This window comes from Acanthochromis polyacanthus, chromosome 20 (genome assembly GCF_021347895.1).
Source record: "Acanthochromis polyacanthus isolate Apoly-LR-REF ecotype Palm Island chromosome 20, KAUST_Apoly_ChrSc, whole genome shotgun sequence".
NCBI classification, from domain to species: domain Eukaryota; kingdom Metazoa; phylum Chordata; class Actinopteri; family Pomacentridae; genus Acanthochromis; species Acanthochromis polyacanthus.
This window is the reverse complement of record NC_067132.1, coordinates 26022333-26045582: the sequence shown is the minus strand read 5'-3', so window position 1 is coordinate 26045582 and position 23250 is coordinate 26022333. Positions and strand designations below refer to the sequence as shown.

The 23250-nt window shown below is 39.8% G+C and overlaps 1 protein-coding gene across 3 annotated transcripts in view; it reads right to left on the bottom strand.

The window, feature by feature from the left end:
* cnksr2a (connector enhancer of kinase suppressor of Ras 2a) overlaps positions 1 to 23250 on the bottom strand; it is a 97072-nt gene that overhangs the window by 26454 nt on the left and 47368 nt on the right. For 2 of the 3 annotated variants that reach the window (XM_051940049.1, XM_051940051.1), the window contains exons 14-23: positions 17300 to 17354; positions 13695 to 13870; positions 11953 to 12026; positions 11760 to 11831; positions 10079 to 10146; positions 8426 to 8526; positions 7678 to 7896; positions 7172 to 7313; positions 5708 to 5932; positions 3108 to 3295 (exon numbers count right to left, since the gene is read on the bottom strand). In XM_051940049.1, coding sequence (XP_051796009.1) covers positions 3108 to 3295; positions 5708 to 5932; positions 7172 to 7313; positions 7678 to 7896; positions 8426 to 8526; positions 10079 to 10146; positions 11760 to 11831; positions 11953 to 12026; positions 13695 to 13870; positions 17300 to 17354 — 1320 coding nt within the window. The remainder of the gene's footprint in view (positions 1 to 3107; positions 3296 to 5707; positions 5933 to 7171; positions 7314 to 7677; positions 7897 to 8425; positions 8527 to 10078; positions 10147 to 11759; positions 11832 to 11952; positions 12027 to 13694; positions 13871 to 17299; positions 17355 to 23250) is intronic. The other variant, XM_051940050.1, reaches the window with a different exon arrangement.

Below are 23250 nucleotides of genomic sequence, written 5' to 3'. Positions count from 1 at the left end.
ACCAAATGGAAGAGTACTCATTGTGAAGAATAGAACAGTAGAATATTGTTGTCAATCATTTTAAATCATACATCTTAAAGTGCGAGTTAATTCTATTTCGTATTTGTAATTTGAATCCGAAAAGTGGCTAAGGTTGCCCGAAAATTCAACGAGAAATGCAATAGAAGTGCTTAGAGTGTTCAAAAACAACATAAGAATGCGCTGAAGGAAGAATCAGTTCTGAGTTGTTGGGACTGATTAGATTCTCCACAATTCAACCATTCAGGTGATTTACTGGAAAGCGTAAAGATCTGAAATTTCATACAGTTGTGGCTGATAAGATTCAGAATCTACGCTGAAATTTGTATGATTCTGGCATAAAGCTTTGTCTAGTTATTGGTATTCAAGTATGACTCATCATGCATGACAAGAAGGAAAACTTTTTGCAAAGAAATGGGTGGATATTAGGAGAATAATATAGAAAACAGGTCAAAAAAATAAAACTAAGCGACAATCTAATTACAAAATGTGTGACGTAACATTATTGCAGGTACATTTTCTAACTTTATAAGCTCAGACTGAACTACATCAAAATATTAGGACACTGCACATCCAGAAAACAGATTTCAGCCCTTCGCAAATTATAGCTGTGTTGACGCCAGATGGTGATATTATATCAACATGTATGAACCTCCTCTGTGATAATTTTCATCTGCTGCAATGGACAAATTCTGCATCGCTGTCCAGAGACTGTAATCGTGTTGTTTTGGTCTGATTTTAAAATAAATAAATAAATAAATACAGAGAACAAAAAATGCATGTCTTTGTTGTTTCCACAGCAACCACCTGAACGCACAAATCCAACCCGATCGCGTGTGAAATATCAAGTTTCATCTAACCAGAGTCACTGGTGGTGTCTTCAAGTCCCCCCAAAGCTTGGTATGTTCCTTTAAGAGACGCCAGACAGGGAACAGACATGGAAGCTCCTCCACCCAACCAGCCAAAGACAGGAAAACGAAGCTACTGGAGCCACAAGCAACGAAACCCCTTCGCCCTCGCCCCACGGAGGAAGCAACAAAGATACACAACTCCAGAGACACAACAACAACAACGAAAACAGCATCCCAGCCTGAGAACAAAACCACAGACGGCCGCTTGACATCTGAAAAAACCAAACCGAAGAGACAGACTGGGACAGATGACGGCACTGAGACCAACAACACAGACATTTTCCAGCATGTGTGGGGTCAGAAATCACCATAATGACCGTACATATCTTTTAATAAAATAATTAGGAGCGCCGCCTTATCCGCTGTGAAGTGCATCCATGTGAGAATGTGATTATGGGAGGCCTGTGGAGCAGCAGTAATAACCTAATGATAAGGCTAATTCTTTTAGTGCAGCCGAGATAACAACAAAATAAAAAATAAAAAAGGAATATTATCAGCTTTGAGAAGCAGCAAAATGACCCCATCTGAACTGCAAAAGCAAATCTCTCATCATTAAAAGAAACCTCACAGCTGAGGGTGTTTGTGAGCAAAGGGTGGGAAAAACAAGCCAAGTCTGCTGAAGACTCTGACCAGTGGGATAAGATGAGATATGGGGCTGCATTTATTACAGTTGAATTTAAAAGGAATCTGGAAGAAAGAAAATAAGCTGGAATTCCGCTGAGCCCCTCTCTCAGTAGTGGCTGTTGCTATAAAAACAGTTTATTACTATTTGCTTGGATCCCCATTGGCTGCAACTCCTCTTCCAGGGACCATTTTAAGCGTTTACTGCTAATTATTCTGGCTTTAAAGACAACTGTGGCTGCTAGAATTTAGCATCTGCAGCTAGTTAGCTTATTAGGTTAGCATTAGCTGTGAGAGCTGGTAGAAAATGTTGACTCATTGCGGTTCACATGCATGATATCATGCTAAGAGCTGCATGCCCAAGGAAGTCTTCACTAGGTAACAGTGTTAGCAATATGCAGCTAGCATAATGTATGTGAAGGTTGTCAAATAGCATATTTTCACTTTTGCCATATCAAGGATAACAAAAAAATGCTTTGTGACCACTGCAGCAATGTGTTAGCATGGCCACTGTACAGAGAAGTTGTGTCTTTACATTTAAAAATAAATTAAAAAAACAGGGCAAAACTGTACATAAAAATCTAAAATGTGCATTTTTACAAAAAGTAACTCGCACTTTTACATGTGACCTTAAAATTAGACTGATATATTGTATTTTAATCAGCTGAAATATTATTTTTCAGATATTCGCTGTAACTTCCACAGTTTTTACTGTTTTTGTGGCTCTGTCACTTCCATGTGTGGGAAAACATGTTGACAGATTGTTGTGCCCATCGTCTACGGCTGTGCCTGGTTGCGGTTCCTAAACTCCGATTCTACAGCCACAGTTTGAGGGAGGAATTTAGCAAAGTGTTCAGGATCATTCCAGAACTGAAGGACATTTTAAGTCCCACCCATCAAATTTCACCAGGAACAGAATGCTAAAACATGCAGCTGTTGTGGAAATGTACTTGTCCTGAGACCTAATCTAAAAAAAAAAAAACTAGGAGAAAAGAATGTTTGCAAATATTTCAATTTCTTTTTTATGTCATTTTCAATCTTTTTTTGTTATTCTTTGACACATTTGTCATTTTCAAACTCTTTGTGTGTGTTGTCTCATTTTCAGTAATTTTTTTATCTCTTCTTGTTTTTTGTCTCATTTGTCATTTTCAAACATTTTTGTTTTTTGTCTCATTTTTTAAACTCTTTTTGTTGTGTTTTGTCTCATTTTTAGTAATTTTCCATCTATTTTTTAATCTAATTTTTACGTCAATTTTAATCTGTTGTGTTTTGTCAAATTTTTTTATAATTTTCAAATTTTTTTGCTATGTTTCGTTGATTTTTTTGCCATTTTCAATTGTTTTTGTTGTTTTTTGTGTAATTTTTTATCCTTTTCAAACTCACCTATACACATCACCTATAATTAATGACTATGGAGCAGAAAATTGTAAAGGAGAAAGTTTTGTAGCCCAAATGTCCTCCAATTTTGGAATGACCCTAGTAATACTTTTACCTGCTTTCGTGTTAAGCTTGCACGGGTAAACGTCCAGCAACACGTGAGTCTTTGTGTGAACCAACCTTGAGCGTGGACGTCAGGATGCGGAGACGGTGCAGCCGTTCATTGAGCTGAGGGTCTGCGGCCCGTCGGAGGAACGACTGCCTGAACTCGGACTGATCTTTGGCCTCCGAGCCCCGGCCCAGAGGACAGACCCCGCCCTGCTCGCATGCACGAAACAGGTCGCCCAGGGACGCACCTTCACTTCCACCTGCAGCACAAAGCACAGAGCCCGGCGTTTAATTGAAACTCTTCCAATCAGGGATGAGTTATATCTCCGCTCAGCCACTGGAGGACAGCAGCACGCCTCGACAGCCTAATGACCGGCATTAGTGAGATTATTAATGATGATAAAACCTCTCTCTGTCAGCCTCGGGGGCTTTCTCTCCACTCTGACAGCTCCACTTCATTATTCACACTTCAAGCTATTCTCTTGCAAATCTTAAAAATACCACCTGATGAGGAAAATCAGTCTTATTCACTATTTTAGTCTTTTCTCGTACACCGGTGGCCTCACCTTGGCAACCGGAGCGCCGTGCTCTCATTAGCCTCATTAGATCAGTTTGTGACTGCAGACTGTGTTGCTGGATACTGATTTAAATGGATACATGTCTGCCTGAGAGCGCTTTTAAATCTGGCACATGGACTGACGTCAACCGGCGTCCTCACCTTAAAACAGTTTCTTTTTTTTTTTGCAGTCTCTGGTGGCTGTAGTTCAGCCTGAGACGCATTCTTTCCTCTACAGCTGCAGCACACCGACTTGTTCCAGCTTCTTTCATACAATTAATCTGCAAAATAAAAATCTTTTATGTCCTCCTGCGCCACTGAGAAGGTCAGGCAGGGCTTTTATTTTTGCCAGACTTGATTATTGCAGGATTCAGATGTCAGGCTTTTAAACCCGTAACATCCATCTCCTTGTTTATCACTAAAAAAAAAAAAAAGACTAAAAGCTTGGAAGAATTTTGTTTGAGCGAAAGCAGTGCGGCTCAACACATACAAAGGAAGGAAATGACTGTTTGCTTTGCACAAAGATTCATGAAAAAGTAAACTATTGTTGCTGTGGTGTTGGCATCTTACACTATTTGGATTGTGAGACTTTGGATTGAGCTTTCAAACAATACAGAGTGTCCTTAAAGTCTAGGAAATCTCATTAACTATCATTTTTTTGTCTCTACAGATTAAATACGGCTTTGCCAAAAGAAGAAAGAGCTGAACTGGTGCGTCTCAGTGGAGGATGGACATATGGAAAGATAGGGTTAGGGAAGTGATTTTTTTGGGACTAGCATGAATTTTAACCAATTATTTAGCTTCTGCTGATACATTTGGTCGTCCAGAACAGGGTTTGTTCACGACACTTCCTGTTTCTTTACATCTTTTAACTGTCTTCACCACCGTGGAAAAATCAAGTGGAATCCTCCTCCTATGACGTGCATTAAATTCATCTGCTATCTTTCAATATGCCCATCCTTTGCCATCCTTTAATGAGATTTCCAATGTGTCCAGACTTTAGGGACACTCTGTATATTTAATCAGGGCCAATTAAAATCCAACAGAAGCAGAAGACGGTAACAGGAATTTACAAAATACATGACATACTGCCCGCTCGAGTATTTTTTGTGCCGGCTTTGGATTTTTAAACAGATTTTAATTCCATTTAATGTACAACTCGCAATAATAATAATAAACCTCAACATCTTATCCACCTGAACATGTTTTCTTGCCATTTTCTGATTACATTTTCTGATTAATAGCACCCATAACACAATAGAGGACAAAACACTGCGGTAAATTACAGAGCAAACGGCAGCAAAACAAATCTGGGCACGACTAGAAGCAAGTAAATCATCGATCCTCGTAAATAAAGATCCAAAGGAGCCAAAACAGGCTTCGTTGACTTCCAGTGCTGGAGAACAGTCCTAGAAGAGCCAACAAAGCCAGCCAGAGGAAGTCCAAATGATTGATTAAATACACCTCTCTCCTTGTGAGCACAGCTGGAGAGATTCAGGTTTATACACCGACCAGCCACAACATTAAAACCAGATTATATTAGTATATTTAGCAGTTTCAACCATTTATTTACGAATTTGAGATGTCTCATTTATCCAAGATTTTTTGCTATTCAACAGCTTCAATGTTGAGACAATCAATTCCACAGTTTATTGATTAATTTGATCTAATTATTGGAATTTTCTATTTCTTTTCTCTTGACTCTTCTTCTCAAAGCTGCAGGGAATCATCAGTTATGGCTGATTTAGTATGAGGACACACATTTTTAAACCAAATCATAACTTTATACTCTATAGTCTTTCTAATTTCCTAATAGTGATGGCAAAAGTACACCTGGTTTTGAATCACAACCTTGAAAAACTGTTTTAAAGACAAATATTTAGACTTTTTCTCCTTATTCCACAAGCAAACTGATAAATTGCCAACATTAATGACATTATCATTAATATAGTCGCTTTAAGTGCCCGTAACTTCTACACATCCCTGTATATGTGGATGTTTTTTCCCTCTTGCCCTCCTTTTGCTCTCCAGCCTGCTGACTGGATGAAGCGTGGCCGGATTAGCTGTGAGCTCTCCGTGTTCTCGTACGTGTTTCGCACAACATGACTAAACTCACCGTTGTGCGTTTGCTGTTCTTCTTTCGCAGGCGGCGCGAGGAGTGTGTGTAGGTTGCTGTCTCGTGGCAGTGTGAAGCTGCGGGGTTTCCCTCCCTGGGTTGCCATAGGAATCAGCCTCTGCATCGCCATGGGCAACGGGACATTCCTCTGAGCGGGAAGCGTGTAAACGGCTCCGGCCATCATCGACCCGCCGCCCGGGCCAGGCTCAGCGAAGACCGCGTCCTCTGGAAGAGAGAATATAGAGACAATAAGCAACAAAAACACCTCTACAACACATTAGATTTTAGTGTATTTTACTGATATGGCATAAGAACAGCTCTACTACACTATTACTATTAGAATATATAGCAGTATTTTGATTGAAGAAATCTCCTCTGTAGCTTTCACTTTACTGTCAAGGAGAGAAAATATAACTTGCAGCTTTAGAAAACACTAAACACACATTGATATGAAAACAAAACATAATAAAATGCATAAAACACACACACACATACAGCCTACCATGAACACCAGTAACAGCATCACACGTTCTGCTATCATTACGACCAGGAGTTAAATGGGATTTATAAAGCAGAAAAGTCCTTATCTAGTGAAACCAGCAGTCATACATGATATTATGGACAGTTTTCCTACAGTAGGGACTATTTCTTCAGCAGAAAGTAGTTCCAGTCGAAACTGTTACAACTGTGATCTGTGGAAGTGGGTTGTCCAGAATGAAAGTTTACTGTTTGAGAAAAATGTTGATTTTCTATGGTTTCAGTGACATGTAAAGCTCAGATTTGTGAAATCAAAACATTATTTTGATTATATACATTTTTTGTAATTATTTATTATACTGTAATTTCACTGAAACAAATCCGTAGACGAATTTTAGGATGGAACAAAGTCATCGAGGACACCAATAAAATACCCCAAACATATACTTATTCACCCAAATTTGTTGTGTTTTACAAAGGTTTTAATTGCACTGACAGGACTATTATTTTCTCGTTTCACTTCATGGTTCAAGAAACACTGAAAGTATAAACAGGTGGTATTCTGGAATGATGTTCTACAAGAAAAGGCAAAACCACCTTAAGTGTTTTTGGTTCATTATAAAGTACAGAAATTTAATATAATAACATAAATATGGCCATAATAAGGCCAGCTAAGTATTTGAGAAAATATTTTGGCTAAAATTTGGGCATTTTTGACTTCGGCTAACAGTGTCAGGGTGTGTGTGTTTAATTGTTTTGATTTATCAATTAATTGTTAAAAACAGTCAAAATAACAATCAATCAATCGTGTTTAGTGGGAGTCCTATTAAGAAGTAACCAGACGTTACAAAAAGAGTCAACAATCCCTTTCAATAAGTTGTAGCTAATATTCTATCCGAGTATAAATTCAAGCTTTTGCTGAAAAATAAGATCAGCTGCAAATAAAAGGATGCTTTCGTGACGTTTTATGGTTAATCCGGGCATTACCAAGTGGTCCAGTCTGCAGGTAGTGCAGTCCAGCTTCAGTCAGCGGCGTCTCGATCAGGTCCTGCCAAGAACGTCTCTGAGAGGACGACGAGCGACCAGGGGACCCCGTCTCACTGCTGCCGCCTGCAGGACTCGAGCGGTACTACAAGAAACAAGAAACAGTGAAGTGTTTTTTTTCTCATCTTACTCACAACAGCACATTAGTATTTAAATTATTTGACAAAAAGTTATATTTGTTGCGGCAATGGTAATATTTTCCATCTTCTTATTTCCCAAGACAGCAGACTTTGCATAAACAAACTCTATTTGGGAAAATTAACTTAAAGAAGCATGAATAAATAACATTAAAAGCCCCGTGAGAATGAAATACTCATAACGCCGAACAACATAAAAGTGTAAATACTGAGACTTTTTCCTATTCCAGAACTTTGGAACAAAATCCATGAAAATAATTTTTTATTTTCAGACTTTTCAAGATGATTTCATGATGACATTCTCTCACACACCTCCACAGGATCACATCTGTACGGCACGTCGCTGCTGTTGCTGCCCCCTGGTTTCCTCCCGCTATGTGTGGTTCCTCCCCCTAGAGGACCAGGGTGGTACTGCGGCTCGGCAGCCACCCCCGGAGGCTCACCACACAGGAAGTCCTCCTGGGACGAACGGGACCGAGACGTCTCCGTGGAAGACAGCCGAGTGGTCCGGCCTTCCAAGTAGGCACTCATCTGATGGGGAGAAGGGTGGAAATGTGGCAGACGTCAATTTAATCGGCTGGTCTCCTTCAGCGGTAATGACACACTTGAAAGAAGAGGGAGCCAGATGACTGCCAAAGAGGCAGTTTGGTGATTGAATAAGTGTGGGAGAGGGTAAGTAAGAGACAGGAAGATAAAGAAGAGCATCTGAGTGTTTGCAGAAACACCAAACACTCCTTGTAATTATCATTCTAGCAGCTTATGTGCCTGCTGACCCTTATTATCGCGCCTAACAAGGTGCTGTTGTTGTTTCAGTTTTTCATTTCATCCTAGAATTAAAAAATACGCCCCAAGACAAAGAGAATGTAGAGCAACCAGTTCCAGGTTCAATTATAGCAACAATTATACCAAATGTATCCCCGCCACTCCCTGTAGGCTTAATTGGCAATAAATTTAACTGCTAAAATGGACTGCGGAGGAGCATCGAGCGTGATTTTTGCCTCCAAGCGCAGCATGTATTTTATATGAGCGTGAATGCAGTGTGGTTGTGTACGTGACTCACTGATGGAGGCCGTGGGTAGGTATCATATGGAGGTGGGGGACTGTCCTGTTTGGGGCTGGAGGTGGCGTCATCCTCGTGTTCGCTCTCACTCCAGTAATCTGCTGGAAGCCCACACACGTACTGTCAGAAACCCAACATACCCATCCTTCCACCATCCGTACATACATCCATTTAAATATGCATTAATCTGTTACTCTACCATCAACTACACCTACTGCTAGACTCCACAACAGGCCTTTAACAGATAAAAATTGGCTTGAATTGCATCCTAATGGCTAAATAATTAAATTATCTTTTGAAATATATGAAAAAAGTCATAATAGTTCTACATATGCAATGAATTAAGTTTAAAAATATGATTTATTGCAACTGTGGAAGTTTCTGCATTCACATTAGAGAGTAAACAATCAATCAGAAGACAGCCATTTCATTTTTCTAAGATTCTTTGGTCTGATGATACCAAAATGTAGCTTTCTAGCCACCAGTCTAGATGCCATGCTTGGTGGACAAAGCACGGTGGTGGCAGCATCATAACAAGGAGATGCTTCTTGGTATTGGGGAATACTGCAGGGCAACTTGATGTAGCCTGCAGGAGAAGTACGACTTGGGAGAAGATTTGTTTTCCGCCATGACAGCGACCCGAAGCACACAGAAAAAGTTCCACAGAAATGATTTCAAGATAACAAGGTTTGTGTCTTGGAGGGGCCGAGTCAGAACCCAAACGTCAATCCAATTTAGACTTTGTGCCCAGACTTGAAAGGACTCTTCACTCACTAGTGTATAACCTGAGCTTGAGCAGTTTAACAAAAAACAACGGGCCAAAAACGCTCTGTCTGTAATTATGTATGATTGTGGTCAAAGGTGCATCTACTGAATACTGACTTGAAAGGGGTGAAGACTTGTGCAATCACCTATTTTACCTTTCATATTTGTAATTGACATAAAAGAGTCTGTTTTTGTAAATTCTTGTCAAAAAAGCCAAAAAACCCTCACATTTATTTAGTCACTTATCTATCTGAATCACCATCCATCCAACCATGTATTCATCCATCTATCAATCCCTTCAGCAACACCGCATAAACTACACAAACCATATTAATGCCACAGAAGGTAGAAACAAGCTTGGATCACAAATTCAGCAACACAGACACCTGCTCAGGAATCTCAAACACCCAGGGAGCCCTAAGCCTCAGGTTTACTTCATATCACTCAGGCTTACAAAGTTTGATTTATTGCCAGTTTAGGGGAGATTCAAGCACAATCTAATCTATAACACGTCCTCTACCTTCCATCTTGTAAACAAGCTCAACTTTTATCTGTTTAAAGCACTTAACATGAAGAAAACTTTGGGCAAGGCAGCATTAATCCATCTCAGAAGCACTGTAAGGCTGCAACCAACAACAATTGATGCTAAAAACAAATTATTGTTAGCTAAAACCCAAATGTGCGTCTACTATGGGTTGTTGGGGATATTATGAAACAGACATGGAGTAAGGGGGTCTTTAGAGGCACATTCAGCAATATTTTCATGCTGGAAAACCAAAGTAAGTTCAACAGGAACTGGACTATCGGTATATTTGGTGACTAAAGGCACCATCAGGCAGCAGCCATCTGCCAAACTGCCCTTTAGCAAGTGAGTGAATGAACCCTCACCCTGCTCCTGGCGTATCCTCTCCCGCTCTGCGTAGCCCACGGCGGCCATGTTGAGACGACTCAGCCACCTAACAGAAGGAAGGAACACCGGCGTTTACTGTAATATACACACAAGCTGGTAATTAAATGTGAAAGAGAAAGAGCCGTAAAGTGTAGCAGCTGGTTTGGGGCCTGACACACCACATTACACCATGAAAAAAACTTCAAATTAACAGGTTTTTGGGGGGTTTTTTGGATCAATTTGACACCCAATATGGAAAAATGTATATAAGCTGAGCCCTTTGTATTGATACAACTGAGTTAGTGCACAAAATAAGAAAAAATCATGTGTCATTGGAGCTACACAAGATACAATATATCACAAAGAGAGCCAAAAAGTAACCACATAATGGTGCTGGAAGAAAAAGCAGAGAATCACATCACTGATTTGAAGATGATTTATCTTCTAAGACCCATGAATGTTGGTATTAAAGGTAAGGGAAACTATTTTACAATACATTTTAATGCAAAACAACCAATAGGTATTAAAATAATTCACTAAAAATCATAAATGTTAATCTCATGGTAGTATAAGACGAAAACGTTAGAGATCACCAAGATCTATCCTCTGGGAAACCTGAATGTTTGCATTAAACTTCCCAATAGCTCCACAAATAGTTGTTGAGATACAGTATATTACTTAAAAATCACAAATCAAAATCATCAGAGTACAGGCAATTTATCCTCTGGGAACCATGAATAGTCACTATTGTGTTTTAAACTAAAGCTGATGTTCTATAGGTAATGCTTAGTCTTCCACGGTCACCATGGCAAGGTAATTTTTGCTAATTAGGGCTTGAAAATAAAGTCGAGGGATCACCAATTTAATTAAGATTTGTCCTCTGGAAACCTTGAATCTTTGTCTTACTTTGTTTGCCAAAAGTCATTCAAAAACAAAAAAAGGACAGTGTGTTGTTCTGCTTAATAGCAATGCTTCTGATTGGGGTCAATTTATGCAACAAACCTCAGCTAGATAAAGTTTTTTTGTTGTGATTTGGATGGGTAGTGCTACATAATAAGGGCTGTCTGCAGATTTTATGGCTGGAATTCCAAGTATTCCATAAAAAAATGTAATTTGTCATCGGTTCAAACTCTTTTTATAATCAATTTTCAAAAAATGAAGTTAACTTCTGATATATCTAGCTGACAAATGCATATTTTTAAGGTTTTCAAAGACAAACTAGATGTTCCCAAACAATATCAAGGTGAAAATGAAAAAGAAAAATTACATGGTGAGAAAGAGGACTGGTGATGTTATTGTTGAAGTAAATTACATAATTACATAACAATCACTCTTTTACAAAGGCATTTAAGGTAACAAAAGCTCACTTTACAAAAATAAAAAGTAAATATTAAGCCAGGTATTGCTTATCTGTCCTTAAACGGAACTTGAAATGATCTCTAGTCAACATTCTAACAAAATTTCTCAGGTCAAAACTGGAACCTCAAGGAAACATCTTACAAATTGTTTGATTGGATATTACTTTTCTAAATAAAAACAGGCCCTTTTTAATCATAAAATCAAAAAACAGATTTGGCTTGTGTTTTGTGGAGGATAAACAGGAAGTTCGACTTTTAGCAGCCAGCTGAGATGTTTCCCGGCTGCATAACCTTCATCCATGTTCGCCTCATGCTGCTTTACCTGTTCATGTCATCCACTCCATCTGCTGCAAAGTAGAAACTCTTGACCTTGGGGTGGCAGGCTTTGAAAGCACTAGAGAGACAGAGGGAGACATTTTTTGCAGCAACACATTCACACATTGGTGAGCATGTGAACTGCACACGAAGTAAGCACACATAAATATGCAACAGACCCGCTTCCATCGAGCACTTACTACTTCTTGCGACACTCGCTGGCCCGGTCGATCTTGAACTCTGGAAGACTGACAAAACCCTCTGCCTTCTCATCCTGAACAGATGGAGAGAAAAAAGGCTTCAAGAATAACCAGGAAAGGGCCAAAAGAAAGCATTAAAGGAATAACAGTTTCACTCAGTGTGGCTATTGTGGTTCGTCTCCTCTTAGCTGTCACGACTTTTATTATTCATTGCTAACCCTTTCTGCTGCGGTCATATATCTGGGTCAACAAGCACTTCGGTTTGTTTATATGTGAAGACGTACATAGATTTAGTGTGTTTCTGTGTTGACTTGAAGACAATAATGCTTGTTCCTCTGATTTTAGCCACTATGGTGCTTTAAGCTCAGTCAGATGTGTAGCAAATAAATCTACCAAAGCATGCTGGCGTGTTGGCATCAAAACATTAAAGATGACGCAGAAGAAATTCTGTTAAGTTTTGCAAGTTCGTCATAAACTGAAGAATTAGACAAATTCTGAAGTGATGATGGCTTTTAATTCTACTTCCTGTAGGGACCATGAACAGCAATTTTTTTGACAATTTGAACAATAGTTGTCGAAGTATTTCTCTGAAAATCACAAATGTTCATCTCATGGTGATCTCAGAGGAAAAGTCATGGAATCACAAGTTTAAGTACGATTTATCCTCTGGGAACTGCGAATGTTCATGCTAAATGTCACAACAGTTCCATCAGTAGTTGTCAAGATACAGTTTCTAAAAGCCAACAGTGCAAGACTCATGCTAGCACTCATGGGAAAGCCAGAGAATCGCCAAAGTAACTGTTATTTATCCTCTGGGAACCATGAATGTTGACACTAAATGTGGAGAAATAGTATTAAAATAAGTTTTGCGACAAAATGATCAACAGTTGTTAAAATATGTCACTAAGAATCACAAATGAAGAAATGTCAGAGAATCACTGAGTAAAGTAAGATTTATCCTCTGAGAACCATGAACGTTTGTGATAAAATTCACGACTGTGCCACCAATAGTTGTTGAGATACAGTAGTATCACTAAACAAAAAACACAAAGGATAATCCTATGTTGGTGCTGGAGGGGAAAGTCCTAGAATCCCCAAATTGACTATGATTTATCCTCTGGGAACCATGAACGTGGCTGCTAAATTTCATGGCAATTCCACCAGTAGTTGTTGAGACACAGTATAATCACTAAAATGCACAAACGTTAACCTCATTGTGGTGTAAGAAGAAAAGTCAGGGTGTTTAAGATTTGTCCTCTGGAAACCACAGATATTAGCATTATTTTGAACAATGACTCCACCAATAGATTCCTAAACATCACAAACTTTCATCTCACGTTGGTAGTTGAGAGGAAGTCACATTATCACCAATTTAACTATGATTTATCCTTTGGAAAGCATGGATGTCGCTGCGAAATTTCAGTCTGAACCAAGTCAACGACGGGCTCTTGAAGGTTCACAAAGTTCACAAAGTCAAATTTAAAAATATGAGCTGAAATCAGACTGAAATCCTTCTACCTCACGTACTATAAAAGGGAAACTTTTGTTTTTGTCACAAAGCAGCAGCAGAGTTGTTTCGAAACCTTGCGTTCAGCCACAGCAAGCATCGTTTTGAACAAATTTCATCACTGCCTCCAAGTCTTCAGACCTCTTTAAAACATGCTGCAATATATTACAAACCCTGAGAAACTGGATCTGTCACTTTCGTTTTACGCTGCCACAGATTCCTGCTGCAGACGTACCTCCTCGTTGATGTACCAGTACAGGCAGTTGTCCTTCAGAACGAACCAGTACTTCTTCCATTTCTGAGAGAAGTAACCCTTGGCGTCCCTCTTTCTCCACAGCCAGCCCTCGCAGTCTCCTCGGCCCAGAGCCTTGCAGGAAACACGCCTCCGACTCAGGGAGGCCAAAGCTCGTCCTGGAAGAACACGGAGGAAACGTGAGGGCGGGAAGAAACAACGGAAATCGCCAAAACTTGGAGGAAAACATGTCTTTCAGAGGGTAGAGCATACATAGTGCTAACACTGCCTCTAAAGTGCTCACTCTTTCATAGCGGTGTGAATAAAATGCCACGTCCTAATGTAGCAGTAATTCTTGGCAAGAGTTCGCTCTGGGGATCTGAGCGTTTGACAGAATGCTGCAGCACTGCAGTAAGGTAAGAGGTGTTTAATAAAAAGTGCATTTTCCTCCTGGCATAAAGAGCCCGCTAACGTTTAGCACAGCGGGCGTCTCGTTAAAGACCACCGGGGGAAACTTGGCTCCCAGTCGAGGGCCGCCAAGAAACTTTTATTGCTCGATATGAAAAGTCTTTTAACGAGGACAGAGATTCAATATTCCATTTCCCTCCGTGGCGCTGCATCTCTGAAGGAAACAGCTAGATGATTAAAAAAAAAATGTAAAAAAGCTCAAATGTGCAATATGAAAAGGCTGAGATAATTAATAAGGTATATACTCTGATAAAGAGCACACTATAGATCCTCAGAATGCACAAAAGTGCTCCAGAATTGTGATTATTCTCATTTTTCCGTGCAGCACCTCCAGGCTATAAACCGATACCATCACCAATTTGGCTTTTTCATTTTAGAAAATGAAGATGTTTCCTGCGCCCGGGCCGAAAAAGTAACTGATATTTCATTACGTGCTTCGATAGGGGCGGCCACACGAAGCGCCAGTTAAGCAGCGATATCAACTCCATTTAGAAACTTTGCTTTAATTGCAGTAAACAAACAAAGCGGCGGACAGAGACGGTGCAGATGGAGCTAAAGCTTTCAGAGCTTCTCACACTGGCAGATGGTGAGACGAGTCAAAGGCCTGTGGAAAAAACACTAAATATCACTTCCAGCATGTTTGGTCAAAGAGGCGAAGAAACTGATAGCAGGGAGTAAAATCATCCAAAAAAAAGAAGAGGAATCATTGGAACTGTGCTCATTTATTAGAAGAACTGAGCTAAAACAAAACGTCGTCTTTCCAGCGATATAAGGAGTCTTGTGGTGAAGCACACTCATGGAAATATGTAAAATAAGCACAATATGTTAAAATGCAAATTCACAAATGCTCTGGCCAGACTGCAAGAGCATGAAATGACTACACGGTGGAAAAAGAACCTCATAAGCGAATATATCAGCCTTTTAGTCCGTGTAATCGTAGAATAACTGTTCAAAAAAAGAGTGTTAGCGGAAGAAATGATCAACAACATGACGAGGATGCACTGATACCGAGTCAACCTGAAATAATTACACAAATAATTATGTTAAGACTAAAAAACACAAAAGATAATGCCATGGTGGCGCTGAGGGAAAGTCAGAGGATCCACAAATTAAAAAAGATTCATCCTCTGGGAACCATGACTGTTAATGGTAAGTTTCACTGTAATTCCATCAATAAGTGGCGAGATACAGTAGCATCACTAAAAGACACAAAGGATAATCTCCTGGTGGTGTGAGAAGAAAAGTCAGGGCATTTAATTAACATTCATCCTCTGGAAACCCTGAATATTTGCAGTTTTTTTTTTAACCACAATCCCACCAACAGATTTGAAGATATCATCTATTAAACTATACATGTTCCATTTAAAATTTGCCAAAAATTAACTGTTTAACAAATTAATTCTATAAAATACAAATAATTTTCCACTCCTTTACACAACCAAGAAGCTACTCAAGATTAGGCTGTGACCAACAGTCACATGACAAAAATTCTGAGACTTTTCAGCTGCACTAGGCTGAACTGCAGACAGTGTGTACACAGACAAGTATGGAAACCCATTAAAAATGTGACTGGTAAAATATCTAGATTGCTAGTTTTCCAATATTAGTAACATCTATTCAATTCAGTTTTATTTATATAGCGTCAATTACAGTCAAATTGTCTCAAGACGCTTTACAGAACCCATAAGCCTAACATCTATGGCTACCTGGAAAAAAGTTGTATGCATTTTCTTGCATAATAAATAATCAAATAAATTCTATTTTCTCTTTGTAGAAAATGTATTTTTCCAAGGCTTGTGCAGTTACTACAAAATGCATCACACACTTTGAGCTTGAAAACATCCGATCAACGTTTTTTAAAATTATATACAAAACAAGATGCGGAACAAATTCAGCCACCTAAAGTCATTTATTACTTCAAGCCAAAGGACAAAATATGATACAAGTTTAGGAACATTCTCCTTCAAAAACATCAGTTTTAACCAGGCGTGAACTAACCGTGACGTCAACCGTTGGTTTCTAGGCCGAGAAAATGAAGCCCGGATTTTGCTACTTCCTGGTCACCGTTTTGGATTTTTTGGAGCCAGTGACGTAAAAAGCGTCACCAAACAGACTGGACCGGAGAGCAACTCGGGGCAGGACCAGTCTATGGGCGGGCCAGACTGAGAGCTGAAGACTCTCTTATTTGATAGACAAGACTGTCTATCAAGTATAGCCACGCCCCCTGGCTCCGCCAACTTTAACGATTTATTTAAAATTCAGTATTGATTTATTTTAAGATCGGCCACCTGATCTCTCATTTTGACCATGAAAACTAACGGGAAAAAAATCCTGAGCTGTAGAACATCAGTCTATCAAGTTTTATTTTTTCCAAAAATGAATTGGGGTCTATGGAGCAAAAGCTTTTTGGAGCCAACCCTAGCGGACGGCGTGATATTGCAAGTTTTTGACACTTCCAGGTGGGCTTCAATTTTGGAGCCAGATGCTACGTTCATCTTTGTATACAGTCTATAGTTTTAACGGAGGAGTTTTCTTTTTATAATCTTGTGTTAACAAATGTGTCAGATGGAAAACATCTGCAATCCAGTGGGCCTGAGGTGGGGATCACTAACATTTAACACAAAGCATCTTTACACATTCTTTAGTGGGACAAAAGTAAGCCACAAATGTTTTTAAAAAGGTAAATGTTTCCAGGACGACATAATAAAACAAAAAATATGTAATATAGCTGGCTCATGATTTATAGCATTAGAACTTAGTCATACTAAACACCAGACATTTCTGAGTTCTCTCCACTTCTAACCGCGTTATTTCTGTTTCCTTACGACTTAATATTGTTGTGAAAAATGAGCCCACTTTGAGGTAAAATGTGACAGGAGCAAAGAAACACCCAGAAATCCAGTCTGGTTCAGAAGTGACTCTACTGTGGCAAACAGGTCCTTATTTCCTTCATAATTAAACCAAATGATTTCCCCAAGTAGATCATTAGCAAACTGCAGAGGCGTAAAATAAAGTGCTACTAAGACAACCGGTTCATCTGAAGCTGCTCCCACTTCTCCCCAGCATCCATTAGCTCCAGCAAATGAGTGAGTGACCACAACTGGAAACATCTGGCCCAAACAGGTGGCTTCATCGCTTACCTTTATTCTTCTTCCTGCTCTTGGACTGCAGAGACGAGGACGACTGCTGGTATGTCTAAAAGAGAGAGAGAGAGAGAGAGAGAGAGAGAGAGAGAGAGAGCGAGAGAGAGAGAGAGAGAGGGGAAGAGGCTGTCAGGATGAATCAGTGGCCTTTTGTTTGCCGCAATGAATCCTGGGATATAAAAGATGACAGATCTTGGGGAGAGCAGGCCGAAGACAGGCAGCCACAAAAGGACAGGGGGAAAGTCTCTCCTTCCTCATTATCTCTTCCTCACATGTGTGGACGGGAAGCTGGCGGAGGACGCTGGCAGCTTTCACACCTCTAAACTTAGAAAGGAAGGGGTTAGGTGGCGACAGGACGCTCAGGTAATGAAAAGAAGTGTGAAAATAGAAGTCAGGGGGCCTCGGGGATTAAAGAGAAACCACACTAAGCAGAACATGAAGGGCAAAACATCTAAAACAGGTGAAAAACATGCGGCCCGTGGACCAAAACCGGCCCACCAGAAGGTCCAATCCGGCCCACTGGACGACTTTGTAAAGTGTAAAAATTACAGAGAAGACAGTAACTGCAGATTGGAAATTAGTAAAACTATAATTTTAAAATACTTTTTAGACCATGACAAGTTGTTTTGCTCATAAAGTAAATGATCTTGCTCATTGTTCTGTCATTTTGTGTCTCATTTTTGTAATATTTTGTCTTGTTTTTCTGTTTTGTTACTCGTTTTGTCGTTCTGTTTTTCCTTTGTGTCTCGCTTGAGTTTTTGTCATTTTGTGTTTTTTTTTGCTTTATACATTGTTTTGTGTATCATTTTTGTCGTTTTGTTTCATGCTTTTGTCATTTTTTGTCTTGTCATTTGTCCACTTTCTTGTGTTGTTTGTCTACTTTTTTGTCTAACTGCTTGTCTTTTTTTGCTTTGTTTCATGTTGTCTAAGTTTTTGTCATTTTGTTTCTTGCTTTTGACATTCTGTGTCTCATTTTTGACATTTTGTGTCTAATTTTTGTAATTTTTTGTCTTGTTTTTGTTTTTTTTGTCATTTTGTTACTCATTTTTATCATTCCGTTTTTCCTTTGTGTCTCGCTGGAGTTTTTTGTCATTATTTTTGTCATTTTGCATTTTGCTTTATTCATTGCTTTGTGTATCATTCATGTCTGGAGTTAAAATTGGACTGAATATGACCCCTGAACTAAACTGAGTTTGACACCCCTGGTCTAAAACAAGGCTGCCAAAGTCACAGCGGGGCCTCGACTCACCCAATTACTAGCATCGTTACAAGTTTTGCCGAATTAGCAGCTCGTTTTTAGTGGCAAAGAGACAACTATCACTTTGATATCTTAAAAATGTGATGATTCTCAGGCAAATTAGTCTCCAGCTAGCTTTGATCTCTTATTTAAGAGTAGAAAGCAAAAAAAAAGACTGTCCTTGTGTCTTTCATCATTTATCATCATCGCTTTAAGCTTTTTTTTAACCGCCCGGCAAAACTGCGTTTTCCGGAAGGTATTGTTTTCAGCTGCAAGGTCTTGCTTGCTTGCTTGCTTGCTTGCTTGTTTGTCTGTAACAATTTGGTTTCCGCGCGATAACTCGATCAAATATTGATGTAGCCTCACCATATTTGGTACACAGGTGTACCATAATAAGACACAGGTCATGTTCGAATTTGGTGATCTTGACCTCATTTTCAAGGTCACAGGGGTCATCTTTGTCGCCGGGCGGTCCAAGTTTGGTAAAACTTCTTGTTTACACTTTGTCTTGATATTTTTTATGTTTAATAGACAAACTTGCCTTGCTGTGTATTTTTTTGGCATTTGTCACCTGTTTGTCTTGAATCTTTAAACAAACACCCAATTTTCAATCATAAAATAGCTTAAAAATAGCATATTTTTGAGGCTTCTGTTGTGTATTTCCATCGAGTGTCTAATCTCTCCACAAGAAGACCCGCTTAAATTGACTCTTGGCAAAAACTATGGTTAAGAACTACATTCTAACCTTTGATGGCTGTCTGCTTTATTAAGTGTAACCCATTGTTGTTGCAGTACTTTCCATATGACTCGCTCTAAAGCAGAGGGTTGTCACCTTACAGCAAATGTAATGTATCCCAGCATGACCTGCTTCTTTAATCGATGTGTGGGCCAAGAATATGCACAGCTACATCTGACCGACGGTAAGCACGCTATGACTCAGAGATAATGGTGTAAAAAAGTAAGATAACCCTAAAAAGGGGCCATAAATCTGAAATGAGACCCCAGAGAGATGGGGGAGATGGATTTCACCCTAGAGTCTGTTCATGAGCCTGCTGCTGTTTACTGTAGATCTAAGATTCGCATGCTGATTTATTTCATTGTTCTGACATAAATTGAGCTCATTATTAGATTTTTACAGTAGTAATTTAAAGCATCGTGAAGGATCAAATAAAGCCAGCATTGTTCTAATTTTCCATAATTTAGAAAACCTAAGAAGTTGTGCTGACATCTTGCCCACCTAAAACCATTTCATGCCATTTCTGATGATCATCCAGTATTTAAAAATACCAAAAAAAAAAAAAATCTCAATCCCACAGGCTCTAAAACATGCTGTCTGCTTCACATAAGGCTTAACAGAGGCTTATGTCATGACATATCTGACAAATATCAACTTGATTCCCACTGCTTATTAATTCCCCTCATAATTTCTAAGCAGATTTATGGACTAATTTGAAGCATCACACGCTATCAGAGGGATAATCAGTGTTTATGTTCTATTGTACAGGCTAAAACTAGAATAGTGTCTCATGTCTGTGATTGACATGTGAAAAAAAGCACAAAATAGAAGGAGGTTTGTGCAAAGAGAAAGATCTGAGGACCTTTGCTGTGTTTTCTCTGATCCCCGAGGCTAGTTTGGCTGGAATAAATCTGCATTACATCATCAGTGGTGTTGTCTTTTTAGGACTACAACAAGAAGACGATCAAGATTGGAGAGATTTGGCATTGCTAAAATTTTGAGAAAATATACACTCCCATTCAAAAGTTTGGGGTTGCCCAGACAACTTCATATTTTCCATGAAAATTCCCATTTTTATTCATGTGGTGACACAACTGCACAAGGCTTTTCTAATCATCAGTTAGCCTTTCACACACATTAACAATGTCTAGACTGGATTTATGATTCATGTAATGTTATCTTCATTGAAAAAATAAACTGCTTTTCTTTCAAAAAAAAAAAAAGGACATTTCTAAGTGACCTCAAACTTTTGAACAGTAGTGTATAAATATGACACATAAAAAGTTTACTTGATATAACTGGAAACAATGACACCAGAATCAAAGAACAGTAGTTGAGCTTTTATGTGCTAAGTGAACGGTTCCCTTACATAATCCTATATTTTGCAGATGGCATTAGTTCCATAACTAAGGATACTGTTTGGATTGATTGGATGATTCAACATTTATCTGCGAGGGACATCTGAGTTAATGCTAATGCTTGGAAATTCTAAGTCACAGTGACTCTAAAAAGGTCACATTTTTGCTGAAAAATTAGTCTGAAATCAGCGAGTGTGCAGCCTTCTACGCTTCATGCCACCTCTGATCAGCACTTTTAAGATGTGACCTCTCTGGACGGGTCAGATGGGGCGACACAACCAGCTCTGATGTCACGATATTACACATGTCAGATCCTGGAGCTCGGCCACTCGCGGCCCTGCGCCCTGCAAGACGGATGACATGGGCCCGCCCACTCCCACTGACACGCCATCTGCCATCGCAGCACCCGTGCGCTCTGTAAACACACACCGAGGCCCGGGCATGCGGGGCGCACACATGCAAACACTTTTAATTTCCACAGAGATGCTGTCAAGACGTATAAGGTCACCGCCGGCCAAACTGACTCGTCTGGACCGGAGAGCGGCGAGCTCAGACGGACGGCCAGGGCGGACGGATGTCATGGAAGTGACAGGGGGTAATAACGAGTCAGCATTTGCTCGGCTCACACTCCACTGCAGCACTGTGGAAGCCTAAACGTTTTCCTTTCTCCCAAATCCCTAATCTCTGACTGTTAGATCAGTATCTAAACGAATTAGAAAGAGGCGGCACCCCAGGGGAAGTAGGGGGAGTTTTATAACCTGATTCTCCTGCTGGGTTTTTCATCCGCAGCATGCAGCCGTATAATGCAATCTCCAGGTCGGGAACTGCAACCTGAGTTGGGCTCCATTGTGTTTTTTTTTTTGTTTTTTTTTGATTGCAACACTTCAAACGCTCCTTTTCTGTCAATTCTGGTGAGATGTTTGATGGGAACGGCTCATTGTTGTGGTTTTTCTGCTCTCGGAGCTCCTGTCAATCATAATTGTTCTTACCCCAAGGGTTTGTATGAAAGGATTACTCGGACAGTTTGGCTCTTTTGCCAAGAAGAGAAGATCGATGGCACATTTGTGGGTTCAATACAGCAGTGGAAAAAAGTTTTTGGACACTTAAAATTTTACACAATCTCAAATACTGTCATGAAATATTTGAGGAAAATCTTCTTTTGTGTTTCAAAAGGTGCGTCTTGGTCCAGGTCTTCTATGCACTCAAAGTTGCCCATCCCATCTCCATCTTCCACTATGGGACCTCCCAGAAGAGTGAAAAGGAGCTGTTGGACATCGTGAAGAAGAACTTTGACCTTTAGACACACACAAACAAATGCGTACTCTCGCATTAGGAGGAGGAAGCTGGAAACTGGACTCATCTGACCACAAAATCTTCTTCCAGTTCCTGGTTGTCCATTTCTTGTGTGTTTGGGCCCAACGATGCCGGGTTAATCTCTGTCTCTCATTGATCAGGGGCTTCTTGACAGCCTTGTAGGATCTTCAGCCATGATCGAAAAGTCGGAACACTGAACACCAGTTTGGTTTGACCACTGCTATCAAAGCTCCTCTGATGGTTTTCTCTGCACATGCGGATCAGGATGCGGCCATTTCTAGCTGAAAAAACCCTTGGACACCCAAATCTCGGTTTGTCTTCCAAGCTGTTGGTTTGTCTGTATTTCTGCAGAGCGTATCCAGCTGCTTAAGGACAGTATCTGGACTTCCTATCTGAGAATCCGTATCTTCTGATGTGTTTCCTGCGCTAAGTTCTTGTTTTGGCCATTTTTGTTTCTGAAGAACTTTCAAATGTGCTGCCTTTAGTGATTCTTAATGCCATATATCACTAACGCATGGGGTGTCCGACAACTTTTTTCCACCACTGTATGTAACTGGAGCGGTCACCCTTGGTTCGATGACATTTGGCAGCTCCTACATGGATGATTTGTCGCTTGTATTCCACCACAACACCTCCACCCTGCAGGTTTGATGCACATGACCCAACAAGTGCTGCAGTCAGTGTATATACTGTATATATTAACCCTCAGACCCCAAATCTGGACCTTTTTCTCACATCAGCTCTATTCTTTTATTCCAGTTTTTCATGTCAGTCAATCCATTCCCAATGACTTCACATCATTAATTTCCATTTTAGTTACTGCTTTGAAAACATATCAATCTACTGACCCCAATTCCAGCTGAGTTCATGTTTGCTGCTTCTAATTTAAAGCATCACAAAACCATCTGAGGCATGTTTATGTTCTATTAAACAAGATGAAGCTACAATAGCGGGTAATGCATATGATTGACGTGCAGTCAAAGTGTGGGGAAAAAGCACAAAGGAGGAGGAGGTTTGTGCGAGGAGAGAGATTTAGGGAGCTCCAAGACGAGTTTGGATGTAATAAATCTGGATTACATCATCGGTGTTGTTTTTTAGGCTCCAGCAGCAGCAAGCAGATCAAGATTGGCCACATTTGGTGGTGTTAAAATTGGGAAAATTTATATAAATATTACTTAATTATTTGGTATTACTGGAAAGGCAATGATTAATGGATGGTAAATGATCTTTTAGGTACCAGTGCAGTTCATATTTAGCATAACATCAACAGGACTTTTGATGAACACAATTAAAAAGTCATTTT